The 17148-nt window shown below is 38.2% G+C and overlaps 1 protein-coding gene across 2 annotated transcripts in view; it reads right to left on the bottom strand.

Moving 5' to 3' along the window:
• The window catches only part of STXBP3 (syntaxin binding protein 3), a 34728-nt gene that overhangs the window by 13120 nt on the left and 4460 nt on the right, over positions 1–17148 (bottom strand). For both annotated transcript variants that reach the window (XM_058176558.1, XM_058176559.1), the window contains exons 2-9: positions 16890–16939; positions 13241–13322; positions 10296–10372; positions 8121–8199; positions 7006–7106; positions 4798–4946; positions 3116–3206; positions 2340–2464 (exon numbers count right to left, since the gene is read on the bottom strand). In XM_058176558.1, coding sequence (XP_058032541.1) covers positions 2340–2464; positions 3116–3206; positions 4798–4946; positions 7006–7106; positions 8121–8199; positions 10296–10372; positions 13241–13322; positions 16890–16939 — 754 coding nt within the window. The remainder of the gene's footprint in view (positions 1–2339; positions 2465–3115; positions 3207–4797; positions 4947–7005; positions 7107–8120; positions 8200–10295; positions 10373–13240; positions 13323–16889; positions 16940–17148) is intronic.

A 17148-nucleotide genomic window follows, 5' to 3' on the forward strand; every position in this document is an offset into this window, starting at 1 on the left:
TACTGTGTTTCCCCGAAAATAAGACATGTCTGGAAAATAAGGTCAAGCCTAATTTTTGGGGTGGTCGTAAATATATGCCCTCCCCACAAAATAAGCCCTAGTGAAGGGGTGGGAATGGCCAGCACAGGAGGCAGCCCTTCCCTTCCCCAGTCAGCTAATGGCAGCTGGGCCCCTTAATTGCAACCCATGGATCAGCTGAGCTGATCCGGAGCTGCCTGTCATTCTCTTCCCCCCCCCAGTGTTCTTGGCGCTCGCTCGCCCGCCTCCCATCCATTCATCCATCCATCCCCCTCACCTGCAAACTCCTGCCCCGCTCAGAAGAGAGCAGCCGCCCAGCATTTCCTGCCATGTGGTGCCCACCCAGCAGTGAGGATGGCTTCCAAATCCCGGCTGGAAGCCGCTGGAAACAGAGAAGATGTCGGTCGGACCAGCTGCCTACTGCCAAGTCTTCTGGCAGCCAGGGCAGAGAGTCTTCCAGCAAACAGGGCAGAGAGGCGGCGAAGGGCGAAGGGAGCTGTAGCCCCATATGGGAAGATTCTGTGAGTGCGCTTCCCGCTCTATGGTTCCAACTCCATGTGGCTGCCCCAGCTCCCGGAAGACTCGACAGCAGGTGGCTATCCCGACCGGCCTCTTCTCGACTTCCAGCCAGGTTTTGGAAGTGCTCGGATCGCGGCGGCGCAGTTTCCCCATGTGGGGCTGAGGCTCCCTTCACCCTTCGCCGCCTCTCTGCCCTGGCTGCTGGAAGACTTAGTGTTCTGTCCTCCCTCGCCTCCGTCCAAGTGATGGCTTAATTAGCCGGCACGATCAGCTCTGGCAGCAGAATAGCCAGCGTCTGCCAAGAGCCTCCATTATCTTCCACGACGCTGGTGAGTCACCCAGGAACAAATGTCAGCTCAATCAGTGGATTTGCCTGCTACAAAGAGACACAGCAGCTCTCGCTGCCTTTTATATCCTGTGGGGTGTGGCTCCATGACTCAGCACTTCCTAGGCCTGCCCCACCCTTGCTTCTGTTGTTCCCTCCTCTCCTGCCTACGAAATCTAGGATTCAACCAAGCCTGATTGCCGTCAGCTGGGTCTGGAGGCGTGGCCTGGGGGGAGGGAGAGTCAGGGGACGGAGGCCTCGTTATCTCTTCCACCTGGCCCGTTTCTGGCTCCTGGAGCTGGTGCTCCCGAGATAAGTCCTGACGGCCCTTCCCCCTCACTGTCCAAGTCACTTTCTGGCAGCAGGCCCGGCTCCAAGTTACTTTCTGGCAGCAGGGCCAGCTTGGGGGGAGCAGACACAACACTTGGCAGCAAGTGGCTGGCCTGACTGGCGCCTTCTCCGTTTCCAGCAGCTTGCAACTGGGTGCTCACCGGCTTTTCCCACATCGACGTGGTGAGGCCTGGGAGGTGCCCAAGCGGGGCAGGGAACAGGAGTTTGCATGGCTTGACACCTTCAGGCCGCTTGTGTTCTCCCCCCACAGGAGGGACAAGGCTTGATGGCGTACAGAGGGAGCCTCTCTCTGCCATACACCCCCCCATAATAAGACCAAGGCCATATTCCAGGGGTCAAAAGAAAATAAGACCCTATCTTATTTTTGGGGAAACTCGGTAGCATGCCAGAATCTCCCCAGCCCCTCTTTGTGAAAGAAATAAAGCCAGATTGTACCACAAAGCATTTTACTTCTTGGGATATTATTCAGACAATAAAGAATTCTCAGGAAACAACAACTGAATGAAAAACTGCTGGTAACCTTCTACCGCTGCACCATAGAGTATTTTAACTTACTGAACCTGTGTATGGTTTGCCAATTGCACAGTGACAGATAGGACAGCGCTCCAGAGGGTTAACATCATTGCCCAGAGGATCATTGGTTGCCCCTTCCCCTCCTTGGAAGAGCTTTATAGCTCCCGCTGCCTTAAGAAAGTTCAAAACATTCTTAAAGATCCATCTCATCCTGGGCATCCTTTTTTTGAACTATTACCATCTGGTAGACTGTACAGGACAATAAAAACAAGGACAAATAGGCTGAAAAACAGCTTCTATCCCAGACCAGTAACTATATGGAATTTTCCCATATAGTGTAATATTAATGCACTATCAGGGGTTTTCAATTCAATTGTATAGAATGTGAAGGATGTGTGTTTTTGTTTTACTTTTATAGTTTTCTTATGTACACTGAAGATGGCATTTAATTTCATTGTACGACGTGCAATGACAATAAAGTAAACTACTGAACTATTGATAGACAAAAAGTCTGAATATAAAATTGTAAATTTACTTATGCAACTTTAAGCTACTGCAGTTTGAAGCTACAAATCTGTGATTAGCATATAAAGATCAAAATAATTATACTTGCTTATATGTATCATTTTCAATTGGTAGCAGATCATAAGCCATTGCCTGAAAAGTGAGCTCATGAAGCACAGTAGAGACAGAGTCAAAGCCACGATCAATTATTAACAGCTGGGAATTAGTTTTGCCCTAAAACAAAAAAACAAAGAAACCCTGAAATACCTTTTTGGCAATACAGAAAAAAAAAAGAACAGAAAGCTCATTAAAATTTAATGTACAATTTTCTCTAAAACTGTTAAGTCTCTTTCCTACATAGCTGTCCCAAGCAAAGAGAAAGCAGAGTCTAGAAATGAAAGCAATAGAAACTAATGTTAAGAAGCATCAGACAGAAAAACCAAAATGTTCCTTTACCACCCACAATGCACTAATGAAAATAATATTGAGAGAGAACAGGATTGGATTCTCCATTCCATTCTCTATGAAGAACACTTGTACATTATTTCAGTGAAAGAATGGTGCTATCCCCAAGTCAGTTTTTTATTGAAACTGCAATTATATGCAGAAGTTACATGGTCTTAACAGTGCAATTATGTTTTTCCCCGCTGGTTGTTTTTGCTTGTTTTTCTTTCTTTTTTTTCTTTTTGCAGCTTCTTAACCATAAGTAAATTTCACATTCCACTGATAGAAGAGCAAAAACGCCTAAGAGTATATTTCAAAACCATTCAATAAAAGCTGCTGTAGTAATACCGTAGCACTTTTCTTGCCCAGCTATACTTCCAAATGATTGAGAGAAAGAAGCTATTTATTATTGTTTCAGAGAAAACTGAGCTTTCACCTTACCTTTACTTGACCTCGCTCATCAATTTTATAATAGTTTTCAAGCTTTTTTTCAACTAGCTGAGCAAGCTTGCTGGCATTATCCAAAGGTTTACTGAAAAGAAAAAAAATGCAAGTATTTCTCTTTAACATTATTAGGTCATTAATGGACCTCTAAAAGAGCATTCACTCAGTAGTTAGAATAATTTGTCCTACAGAAATTCAAAAAAACTACATATTTATGCACTGAAGATTTGACAGTTAGGGAAATCTACAGTGCATACAGGTAACTCTTGACTTATGAACACAATTGAGCCTGGAATTATGATCGTAAATCATTATGGTGCGGCACCTGATGGATGCCTTGTTCAATAACTGCACACTGGGCACGCCTAATTGTCATTTGCAAGTTATCTCCTGGGTTGTCAAGTGGAAAACTCCCAAGTAAGGAGCATTTCCCCCCATCTCTACTGGCCACTTTATATAGTAGCACAAGTGGCAGCAATTCCAACTGCCCCGATTGCTCAGCTGACCTTCACGGCCTTGAGCTTTTCTCCAAGCCGACTCCTTTCTCTCTGCAAGAAGGTTTACGTACTTTCTGCTAGGAGGCATCTCATTTTATATGTAAGCCCTCATAATGTGCAGAAGAAATGGGGCACATGCAATATGCAGAATGAAGCTTTTAAAGCAATACAAGAACAAGGCTCCTGTTGTTCTCCAAGCCATCCATTCCATTTTTGCAAGAACTGGGGAAGACCAGAAGGTTTCTAATGGCTTGCAGAAAAAAGGGACGCCTATTTGCAAAAAGTAAGAAAAGCTGGGTTGCAAAGGGAAAAGGAAGCCCACTTGCAGAGGGAAAGGAACTCCCACTTACAGAGAGAAAGGGCCCCCAGGTTGAAGAACAGATTGAGGCAGTGAAAGTCAGCTGGGCAGCAGGGACAAATGCTGCTATTGCTGAGTACCACTGTGCAGGATGGCCTAGATGAGACAGAAATAAGCATGCAGGAGTTGCAACACCCTTGCAGTCATACAAGCAGGCACACTATTAAGTGCCTGAATTTTTATCACGTGACCATGGAGATGCTGCAGTGGCTGTAACTTTAGGCTAGGGTCATAACTCCCTTTATTCATTCATAATTTTGAATAGTCGCTGAATGAATGTCACAAATTAAGAACTACCAGTAAATGTCAACTGCTCTGCTATTTAACTGTAGCTATTTGCTGTTAATCAGATGAGTTGGAACGATGGAATTAGGCACAGAAGCACTATTCATCAGCTACTTGACTAGGATGACACATTTTCTAAACTAAACCTCACAACTTGGAAAACAAAAAATGTTAAGAAGTGATACAATGCCACCAGAAACCTAGGAATCTGAATTAAGAATTCTACCCAATATTTTGCTTTTGGTATAAAACTCTCCCTGGCCCCAACTACTCCTGAATTTCCTGACAGTAAAAAAAAAAATCTTTTAACTTACATCATAACTTGACAATAGAACTCAATCCCCTGCACATTCAGTAGATTTTGATAGCAGTGGTATAGAAGTTTAACAAATGAATAAACAAATTTAAGATCCCTTTTCACATTCCAGAATAATATACTTAATATACAGATTGCTTAGGCAATGGAATTCCATTTCAATTAAGCTAACATAACCTTCAATAAACCCGCAATGGTATAAAAACAGTGTTTCCAAACTTACTTTTTATATCTGACCCCTGGATTTTCTTCTAGAGTAGCACATAAGGTAACAATTTGTTCAGCAATTTGCTCCATTACATTATCATTTGTTTTCTCTATGTTGGGACTATAACAACGGTAGAAGGCATTTGAGACATCAAGAGTAAATACCTAAGTCAAGAAACAATTTTGTTACAGTCTGTTAGATCTATACAGTGTCAAAAGTATCGGAGAACTATATGTCAAATATACAGGAGAAATATAGGTCAAATGTTTAGGAGAAACACTGAGAGCATAACCACCAAGACAAATTCCTTGTGTGTCCAATCACAATTGGCCAATAAAAAATTCTATTCTAGGTCAAAAGTACAAGAGAAAGATAAATTAATGTAATCTCTATTTTTTTTAAATGGTCCCAAGCAAAGGACTCACAATACAAAAACATACATCTTAGCCTCTGCTAATATACTGGTACTAATACCCTGTTTTCCTCAAAATAAGACATCCCCTGATAATAAGCCCAATCGGGCTTTTGAGCACATGGCAATAAGGCCAAGCGCTTATTTCAGGGTTCAAAAAAAATATAAGACAGGGTCTTATTTTTGGGGAAACACGGTACCTGAGGGGAAAAGCCAGGTCTTATGGAAGGTCAATAGGATCAAGATCATATAGATTTCATGGAGAGAGGCACTGTGACAAAGGAAGCACATTTCCTGAGTCCATTAGAAGACTATTTCACAGAAGGATCCAGAGCATGGCTATCTTTTAGATCTGGCATGACAGGCTAAGACCACTGGAGATAGGCAAGTAGCCTGGCCCATGCTGTGCAGGACCTTAAGAGTGATAACTGGCACCTTGATTGAATTGAGAAGCATACTGGGAGCCATCGCTTCAGCAGTGAGATCTCATCGGTGAGCCTTGATGCACCCGAGACTGCATGCACGCCTACATTTTGAATAGGTGCGCTTCTGAATACCTTTCAAGGGCAGCCCTGAGTAGAGTTGCATCTGAGTAGCCCTGCATCACTACAGTAATGCAATTAGGAAGTTACTAAAACATGAATGAACATGAGCTGAGCCTTCTCATTCAGGAATGAGTGCAACTGATGCAAAAGGTGGATTTGTGCCAGGACTCTCCCAGCCATGTTTGCCATCTGCTCCTAAAACAGGAGCTATGGTATGAGTCCAAGATGTCCCTCCTTTAGCAGTCTCAAAGTCCACTACAATTGAATCTTCTTAAGGTTGAATCATAGTTTGTTTTTCCCAATCCAGACCCTCAGTGCCTCTGTGCATTGAAATAAGGCATTCTGGTTGATAGATTATTATATTCAAAACATCTTTGGTACTCTCAAGTACAACTGAGATTCTTAAAAATGTTCTTCAGTTATCATCAGCATTGCTTTACACTTAGCTATATTTTATCTTATTCAATCATATGCCAAATATTTTCAGAAAATATACTATTTTCACTAATGCATTACTACTCACTATCAAGAGATTAGTGTTTAGCAACTGAAACATATACTAAAATCAGGATCTAAAATTCCGTTCACAGGGAAATCTCTCATAAGTTAATTGTAGGTCAATCACTTTCTTGTAACTCAAAAATTGTTGTGAGAACAAAATAGGTGGGCAACTATAATAAAATAATACTCGAGTTCCTTGGAATGAGTATAGACAAATATTAAATTTAAAGAATACATATGACAAATAAGAACTACTCTTGCAGTTCTAGTTTTAAAAAAACCATAAACATAAAAACTCTGTTAGGTTTTCTGGTAAACAAAATGCATGTTAAGGCCGCAATATAATACAGCTGACCTTGAAAATAAGCCCAGTGAAATAACTGCATCTACCACTATGTAAATACATTTACCAATCCCTAATTATCCATTATTTTTTAGTTAATCCAAAATTGGGAGAGGGCCAGTGAAGAGAGATGTTGTCTATACAATGCTTCCTCCCTGTGATCTTAAAAAAGTTCTAAAAGGAACATAAGGAAACCATTTATTATATTTAGGATTTTTTTATAATGCTAAAAATGTGTTTGATGAAAAAATAGATCTACAGATGTGATTTGAGTAACTTCATATATTTTTCATAATTTTACATTATTTTGTAGTCTTGCAAAAATATACTCTCACTTCAAAGCAATTAATTAGCTACATTTAATGTTTTGCAATGGATGATACATTTAAAAATAAAATGAAGAATTAGAGTATTAACTTTACCTGAGATTCATTAGGGATGAAGTTAATATTAATTTCTTTGCATCTTCTGATAGCTTTTGAACAAGATGACTTCATTTTATTGAAAAGTTTGTCATCACAAACTAAAATGGGAAATAAATATATATATATTACATGTTTTCAGTTTTTCTGCAACAAGTAAAATGCCTCATCCTATCAGTTAAAAATACTGAAATATCTTTTGCAAATATCTTGCAATTTTCCATAGCTACTTTGAGTTTATGCAAAATATTCCCTACATAGTTGCAAACTACAGATAGTTCTTACTTACAAAAAGTTGCTTAATGAGTGAACTTATGATGGACTTGAAAAAAGTTATTTACAACCCATCACTGAAGATACGACAACCATACCACCACTGAAAATACATGATCGCATTTTGGGTACTTGGCAACCAGCATTGACCAGTTACAGTGTACTGTGGTCACATTATCATGTTTTATGACATTCTTGGCCATTTTCTTGCAAAAAAAACCTTTCAATAACCTGGATTTCGACTTATGGCATGTCAAGTGCTTAATGGCTATGGTAATAATCTTAATTATCTTAAAAACAGTTTTTAAGTCCGGTCACATAGTGTGATCGACTTATGACTGCAGTGACTATTGTGATCCTAAGTGAAGGACTAACTGTATTTTAAATACAAAAATAGGCCAAATTACAGACTAAAATATTTAATCAATTATTTTCATACTGGAATATTATGGTTTGTCAAACAATTTCATATCCTAATTGTAGCAGAAGGTAGCCAATACTGGTTTTTTATTAGAGAATTCTATCAAAAGAGCTAACCAAGTCAGCAGGTATGTGCAGGAAATGAAAATAAATTCTTCTGCATACAACTATTGTTCCAAGCTTACATGCAAACCCTTATGATTCATGCTAGTAGCATTTAGATTTCCCAAATAAAATAATTTCTTTCAGTGTCATGTGAAGCTCCAATAATCTAGTACCACCTTGACAGTCTACAAATAGTTAAATGCTCCTTGTTTTAATCACCCTCACCCAATTTTAAATTTAAATTAAAATGGCCTTGTCTTATCTACACCAACAGACGTAATTGAAGGTCAGCTATTTTTTCAATTGTAAATACTTACAGTCAGTGAAGTAGACATAGGCTGCTTTGTACTTGCTGGATGATTTACTTGCAAAGTCATTTATAAGTCCATCTACAGACTGAATCATGGAAAAAAGTTGTTTGCTTCTTAGAACAAATCCGTAAAAAAAATTAATAAATTATGTACTTCTAACCCAACTTTTCTACTAGTTAGTTAGCTAGTAGAGAAAATGTTAAAATAAGTCTGATATGAATATTCAGGTTATTATTCCTTATGCAAGGAGTTTCAAGGTCAGGATGAAGATGGGGAAAAAAGGAGCACAAAAATTCTGGCAAACAAATAAGCTCACCTGTAAACTTATTACTCATTTATATAGTTTATTTGTATGGAAAAACCAGCATACATTTAATGTTTTGCAATGGATGATATAACATTTAAATGGAAAAACAGCATACATGAAAGGGGGAAAGATAATTAGAATTTACATTTACAATTAGCAGTTGTACAAACAAGCAGTGATAACACTGTAGCTTAAAATCCTGTGTTAATACAACTCAATGTAAATTAACCATAGGACTAAGTTTGGATACCGTTAATAACTCTAGTTAATTAAAAATGGAGAAAAGAATGCTTGTAGAACTTTCCTCTAGTACATGTCATACAAAGAGAAAGAAGTATGTAAACTGCATTCTGCCCACCTAATAGTTCGAAAGCATACAAATACGAGTAAATAAACAGTATTACTTCAGTGAGAAGGTTAACAGTGTTCAGTACGCCCCAGCCTATAGTCATGCTGGCCACATGACCACGGAAATGTCTTCGGACAAAATTGACTCCCTCGGCTAAGAAACAGAGATGAGCATTACCCGCTAGAGTAGGGGGTGTCAAACTTGCGACCTGCAGCCCAGATATGTCACACACTGGCCATGCCCACTCCCATTTTAGCAAAGGGGAAAAAAGGTCACGATACGTCACGTGATAATGTGAATTTTACACCCCTGACCTAGAGTCACAACAATTGGACAGGGGATACCTTTACCTTTAGCTTTAAAATTTACAGCTGTTTGAAGCATTCTACAGTTATGTGACCGCAATTCACATTGTTTTTTGCTAGAAACTGGTGTTTACTTCTAGCTTCAGGCAAAAAATGCTCACTGCAGAAAATGGTTCCCTTAAATGACCATGGTGTTTGCTTAACTACCATGATGGTTTATTTAATGACCTTTGGAAAAAAAAAGTCATAAAATCAAGTTGGTCACATGACGACTTAACAACCAGGATGATTTACAACCATAATTCCTGGATTAATTACTTTTGTAAACTGAGGATTATACTATGTATTGAATTATGTTTTAACATTGGCGAGGGATGAAATCACTCATCCTCCACGTGTTAAGGAACTATCACCCAGGGGTTTCAATTAGCAGGGACAACGATGAGTTTTTGAAGGCATAGCTGAAACGCATCTCGAGGGACAATTAAATCTAGCATTATCTGTAGGATTTAGTATGGGATTGAAATCAGATATCTTTCACAAATAGAACATCAACAGATATTTTTAAAAAATAGCCTAAATTCTATCCGTTTTCTCCTTAATTGCAGGTCCTCTACATTATTCTATATAATCAGCACATGATGGGAATTATAAAACTGTATATCTGCTGCAAGGTTAGAGATATAGGGTCTATGACTCTATGGCAAACAAATAAATATTGTATGTAGGGGATGCAAAAAGAAATATCATCCTATAATAACCTGTGTTTATCAACCGCTGAATCTAAACATATTGTCAAGAAAGGACTAGCCTTGAATAGACCTTAAACTGGAACATAAGCCAACAATCAACAAGTACATAAATATGTAACCATAATGTAATGACATGACCCCTACATAAAGTAAGGAGAAAAAGACTTATATTGCAAAGCACTAACAACATTAGGCATGCTTTTTTGAACTTGTCCATCCTCCAGTTATTGCTGAGAATTCCTCTCCACAGGAAGTATATGGGGCTTGAGTCAAGTGATAGATCTTGGAAATGGCTACCATGCTCTGTGATATGCTTTGACTAGAACAATGTTTAGCACCCTCTCTCCTTGCATTACAAAAAAAATTAAATTAACTGCCCACAAATTTCTTGCTTGTATTTTTTTTTCTGGCTTACCTTAAAACAGAAAAAAAAAAGGACCGTGAAGAATTATTCTTCTGGAAACTAACCTTTGTTGTAGGTGTAATAAGATAAATGGCTTTCAGGTGAGGGACTGGCTCACGGTTTTTGTAAACATTCTCTACGGCTGTAAAATAAGATATTAATTATAAGAGTTATCATAAGTACATTTGCATGCTAAATTTAAAATACTAACTTATGTAATAGACCGGTGATGGCTAACCTTTTTGGCCTCGTGTGCCAAAAGTGGAGGGAGTGCAGGGGGCGCGCACACGCATGTGCCCACACCCATAATCAATGTGCCCAACTCATATGCCCGCCCCCCCCTGCAAACCCAGCTTTTGGCATGCGATGGCCCGGTGGGCCCGGGAGGCCTGTTTTTCCCCGTCCCCAGGCTCCAGAGCCTTTTTTGGAGCCTGGGGAGGGTGAAAACAGCCTTCCTCCCCTAGAGGCCAGAAATGGCCCATTTCCTGACTTCTGGTGGGACAGGAAGGCACATTTTTTGCCCTCCCCAGGCTTCAGGAGGCCGGAAACAGCCCGTTTCCCACCTTCTGGAAGGCCCAAAAATCAGCTGGCTGGCATGCACTTGCGCACTGGAGCTGAGCTAGGGCACTGCTCGTGGGCCCACAGATATGGCTTCACATACCACCTGTGGCACGCATGTCATAGATTCGCCTTCACAGTAATAGACTAATATACAAGATGAACTAAGGTACAAGTTGCTAGATTTTTTCAAAAAATGAGAATTGGAACTGGATGCTGGATCCAGATTGGTGAAACCACTCTGGAGGAAGGAAAAATTAGGGGCCGGTTTAGCTCACGCTGGTAAAGCCTGTTATTAATAACACAGTAGCCTGCAATTACTGCAGGTTCGAGCCCGGCCCAAGGTTGACTCAGCCTTCCATCCTTTATAAGGTAGGTAAAATGAGGACCCAGATTGTTGGGGGGGCAATAAGTTGACTTTGTAAAAATATACAAATAGAATGAGACTATTGCCTTATACACTGTAAGCCGCCCTGAATCTTTGGAGAAGGGCGGGGTATAAATGTAAACAAAAAAAATAAAAATAAAAATAAATCACTAGGTAGTTCATGTTACTCCAGACAATAACTCCTGGTGAATAGACTGCAGGGACTGTTATTTTGCAGCTGGCTTATGAATTGAGTGGCTGAGTTGAGGATTCCATTAATCTTATACTGTAACACACCCTTTGAAGGACATAAAGCTCGACTCAGTTTCATTTCTTTCTTCACTTTTGGAGTTTTTTTTAATTCAAAACTGAAAAGATTAAGGCATTTCAAATTGGCAAGGTTTCACTGTGTTCATCAGATGAGCTGTCTTCTGGGAAAATTATGGTTTCAATATGATTTTAAAACCTCTAGCTTTTTTGATTACCAGCAAGGAAATTTAGAATATGGACTTTGAAAAGTTAACAAAAAGTTAATGGTCCATATGGATTTTGAATCATAGTTTTGAATTTATTAGAAGAATCATTCCTGTGGGAAATGGAGATTACTTGGTGGTTTTTAAAGAAAAAAACATGATAATGGAAAACCTTGAAAGTTTGACATGAGAGTAATACATTTGTATTGTTTACAAAGAAATTAAGAAATGGAACAAAAATCCTTAATATATGTTTTTGAATACTGGTCTGCAAAATTACTTGATATGATAGACAGCACATGTACCAATGAAATTACAGAAGAACAAACTACAACAGTTACCAACTGCAATAGCACTTAGACTTATATACTGCTTCATAGTCCTTTACAGCCCTCTCTAAGCAGTTTATAGAGTCAGCATATTGCCCACAACAATCTGGGTCCTCATTTTACCAACCTTGGAAGGATGGAAGCTGAGTCAACTTTGAGCCTGATGAGATTCGATCTGCCAAACTGCTGGCTGCCAGTGATCAGCAGAAGTAGCCTGTAATACTGCACTCTAACCACTGCGCCACCGCGGCAGTTAATTTTGAAATTAATTTGAAGGTGGACTTAAACCAATGAAAAGTATATGGAGAAATATGTACCAAATACCAAAACAAAGCTAACAAATGTCTTACTCCTTTAAGGGAAATGTACAACTATTAAATTAGAAAAATGATATACCTTTTTCTTACTGTATCTACAAAAGAGTACTTGAAGATCTTGAAGAATTTTATGAGAAGAGACAAAAAAAGAGCGAGAGGACAAGCTTTAATTATTGCCCGAACAAAGAAGCCTATTAAAATTTTCAAAGATTTTTAGTTTTAAAAAAGATGAACAAAAATAAATAAATTCTGAGACTTACTGGAGGGCTAAAAATTAAGATTCTTAAAAACTCAGGGAAGGAATAAAAGGTTGGGTTATTCTATCAAAGTTAAAATATCAAATTAGCTATATCTGGTTTTTCTTACTAGTTTTTTGCTGATAAAAAAAAATGACAAGATTTTTGGACTTTTTTTTTTGTTTACATTTATATCCCGCCCTTCTCCGAAGACTCAGGGAGGCTTACAGTGTGTAAGGCAATAGTCTCATTCTATTTGTATATATACAAAGTCAACTTATTGCCCCCGTAACAATCTGGGTCCTCATTTTACCTACCTTATAAAGGATGGAAGGCTGAGTCAACCTTGGACCTGGTGGGACTAGAACCTGCAGTAATTGCAGGCAGCTGTGTTTTAATAACAGGCTTCTTACAGCCTGAGCCACACCGCGGCCCTTTTTTGTTGTTAAGAGATGAGTTATGAGATGAAAAGAGTTTATGTTGTATTTAAAGCTATTAACATTGTTTTACTTGTTGGTATAAAGGGGGACATTCTTTTTGTTTTTCCTTTGTTTTTCCTTTTTTTCTTTTTTTAATACTTGTTTCCTTTCTTTTGTATTTTTATAAGCTTTTATTCTATTTGTAATTCTTATTATAATTATTTAAAATAAATCAATAGTTTTTACTTTCCAAATGTATTAACTGGCAAAAACTATGCCAAGATGATTAATTCTGCTTAGCAGATACTTACCAGTTATCCCTTCTGTAAGTAGGTCTGTCATTTTACCACATGATGACAGCAGCTTAGTAGTAAAGTCATCTAGAAGAATTATCTTCATAAATAAAAATAAAAATCAAATCAGTAGTTCAGACAACTGGATACCATCTTAGACTTCAAATTACATTTTGGTAACATACTGTCAGTCCTTTGAGGTTGAGTGGACTTGAACAACAAAGTCATGAATATTAAAAATACTTTTTATTACAAGATTACAATGCCAGAATGCCAAATCAATTATCTGACCCTTGCCTTGGCTATGGCTCTTTCATATTCCTCAAAGATATTATCACCGCTCATTACATCTCCTGTCAATATTAGAATGAGCTTACACTGAAGTCAATTTCAAGTACTAAATCTTTCACTCATGTACCATATGTAGAGACAAAACGTACACACCAAGTTTTTAATTCCCCAAATATATATAATACAGTTTAAACAGTGTTTAAACAATTAAAAGATGAGCAACATATAAATTTAATACTGATGGCTGGATTCATATATTATGGCTAAACCATAATATGGATTTAATGCATAGTACAATCCAGACAACAATACTTTATTCAACAAATCATGGATAAATCTTTGCTTTAGCATAACGTGCAAATGAAGCCAATGTGTATGCAACAGCAGGATTACATTAAAGAAACACTATAAAAATAGAACTTCTTGTCTCACAAGAGCAAGTTAATTAATATATTTGCTTCAAAGATCCACCATTCAGATTCTATAACTAAGAAAAAGTAAAAGTAGATTCAAATACAATTGAATCATAATGGATCTCCCAACTGTGATTTCACAACTGTGGCATTGTATCAGAATACTCAGTCCCGTGCCAATTTAATTCATTTTTATGTTGGACAATAATAAAACAGATTTTAGATGCTTGGATCCATGTAAGATTAGGTCGTGTATCAAAAATCCTGTCCAATTTTTTTAATATAAAAGGAAATGCCATGACTGGGTCTAGAAACAAATCTATTGTTACCATAGAAGGAATAAAATTAAATCTGTATATTCCATGTAGTGAACAAAAAAAACAAAAAACCTGGGTTGACTGAATTTGGCTTACCATGCTATCCAGCTATTTGTTTAAGTAAAAACCAGCTGTTCTGTTTCAAAAGAGCATACATCTTAAAGGTATATTTCATTTGTTTGGTTAAAATGTTTTAATTTACAAAATAAATACACTGAGTGTTTGCCATACAATAAATTGAATTATGTTGTATTTGTTTGGCATTAGTATCTGTAATAATTACAACACTTTGTTTACTTCAATTCATATAAAAGAATTGACACTCTTCCAAATTAAGCATCTGGACTTCCCTTCAGATATCTATGAAGATATCTCACTCCAATAATTCAACAGCTGCCCCAAATCTAGATATATTGTATTTGAATAATCTATTCACATTTAATTTCGCCTTGAATTACAGATAGCCTTTCATTTACAACCATAATTGGGCCCAGAATCTTGGTCTTCGAGCAAAACAAGGAGAACAATCCTAAGAATGATGACATTTGCTAGTATTTTCACGAGATCTGAGGTCAATTCCTCTAGTACACCAAGAAAGGAAGGCTAACATTAATGCTGGCCTTCATTAGTATTTTCCCCTTCAGAGGGGAAGGTAAAAAGTGAACAAATGCCAGCATGCAACGGAAGGCCAACATTTTGAAAGGCTCAGAACCTTGGCCTTCCCTAGGATTCAGTGTTTTCACCAGTTCTGAGGTCTGTTCTTTCAGTACACAGGAAGATTTCACCTCACTGTAAGAGAAAGGGAGTAGAAATCCCTCAGCACACTCGGAGGAATGGCTCTCAGATCCAATGTCACTCTGCCCGCAACCTTCTCTACCCGTTTTCCAATTGACTTTCTGGGGATGCCAGCAGAGAATATTTTAAATGGTAATTACATAATCACAGGCATTCAATACCTGGTTGTAAAAGTGAACAGGTTGCCAAACATCCCAAATGTGATTGGGGGGGGGGAGCCTGGCATGATATCTTATGACAGGTGGAAGTGCTTTACGGACTGAAAAGCACCTGTTCCAAAGCTGTTGTGACTGGGGTCATTAAATGACTGGTCATAAGTCAAAGATTACATGTACAAAGAAACATTAGATAAGTACTTGACACAAATATCTAGTCTCTTATGATTCCAAAATGCAGATTTCTGTAACATCTTAACAATGGTAATGGGGACTGACAACTCTGTCATTAAGATACAGTTCTAAAGTGTGACTTCATGTGACTATAACAACTTATGATGGTAGTTGCATCAGTCCCAATTGCCATTGTTAGATAAACTCTGTGCAGTCACAGTGTCCCCCATTCATGTAGTTGCCATTTGTAACTTTCTGTTGACTTCCCTATTGACTTTATTTTTCAGAAAACAGCAGTAAAAATCACAAATAATAATCACATGATGCAGGGACATTATGATTGCCATAAGTATAAGGACCTGTCGTAAATTCTCATTATTCAGCACCGCCGTAACTTTGAATGCTGTTAAACAAGTGGTTCTTCAATAAGAACTACCTATAATACCAACCAGTTGATTTGTTTGTTTATTGTAGCATTTATAGGGACACCCAACTCAAACCAAGTGACTCTGGGCAGTGTATAAACAAGATGAGGAAAGCATAATCAGTCAATACATATTTTATTAAAATGGCAATCAGAAATGAAATCTTTCTCAATTGGAATTCAATTTATCCTGATCTCAAGAGACCGGTCTTAACTACCTCCTTAAAGCCCTGTAGGGTAAAGACCAGTTGTATATTGAGATAAATACTATTCTGTCAGGAATAATTTCCAATTTTTCCTTATACAGTAGGACACAGAATAGCACAGCTTCAGCCCCAACTATGCACTATTCAAGGTCTTTTCTGTTGACTGATCAAACTTCTTCAGCTCCTCTTGTGAATTGGAACAGATGAAATCACTGCTTCTTCTTTCTGGACCCTGAGATACCAACAGAAGAAGAAGGTGACTGTCCTTTAAGCACCCTGACATCCCACAAGATACTGGATGGTATTTTCACAGGACTACCAGATAACTCCAGATCCCATCATGCCAAGGTGCAACAATTCTCAGCTGTCAACACAAGTGAAGGAACACAGTTCTACCAGGACTGTCCATCTACCCTGCCAATCAGGTGTCAGAGGAACAAATCACATGCTGCTATGAAGGAGAGGGTCTTCTGTGATGTCACTCTAACAGATATATCTCCAAACAGCTGAGTGGCAGCCCCTGCCAGAAGCTATTCTATAATTTCAACTGTAGCACTATTCTACCGTTACAGCCAACCTCAGTGTTGCTGTTCCCACTACGGCTCCCTACAGCTCCAGACCCAGGGCCAATAGGAGTTCCAGCAAGCTATCCCAAGCAGAGCAATTCCTATAGACTTTGATGGAGATGCCACAGTAAGTAGTCAATAATGGAGATAATTAGCGGTTATAACCATAGGACTTCCTCCAAAGCACAATGGACTCATTATATTCCTACAAAAACTTCCAATTACTACTAACCTTTTCCATTACACATTGAGTTGAACCTTGAATAAATGATTTTTAAAATATACTATATAAGTCATAGATAAACCAGTTCAATAATTTTTCTTACCTTCCATTCTTCTTCTTTTCTACAGTCATCAAACACTGATGCTTTTAGTTCTAAAAGAAAAAACATATTATTACTATGGTTAAAATGAAGTAATAGAGAAGAAAGGTTTAAACTAGAAATGAACTACATTAAAAATAATAGTTCCATGCAATGTCATATGTAACATTAAAGAATTAAATTAGTCAGCATTACAAAGTGTGTGGTAGTACAGTAATACAAAGTTCTGTAAAACCAATAATTCTTAATATGTTATCACCTT

The sequence above is a fragment of the Ahaetulla prasina genome, chromosome 3 (genome assembly GCF_028640845.1).
Source record: "Ahaetulla prasina isolate Xishuangbanna chromosome 3, ASM2864084v1, whole genome shotgun sequence".
In the NCBI taxonomy this organism is placed as follows: Eukaryota; Metazoa; Chordata; class Lepidosauria; order Squamata; family Colubridae; genus Ahaetulla; species Ahaetulla prasina.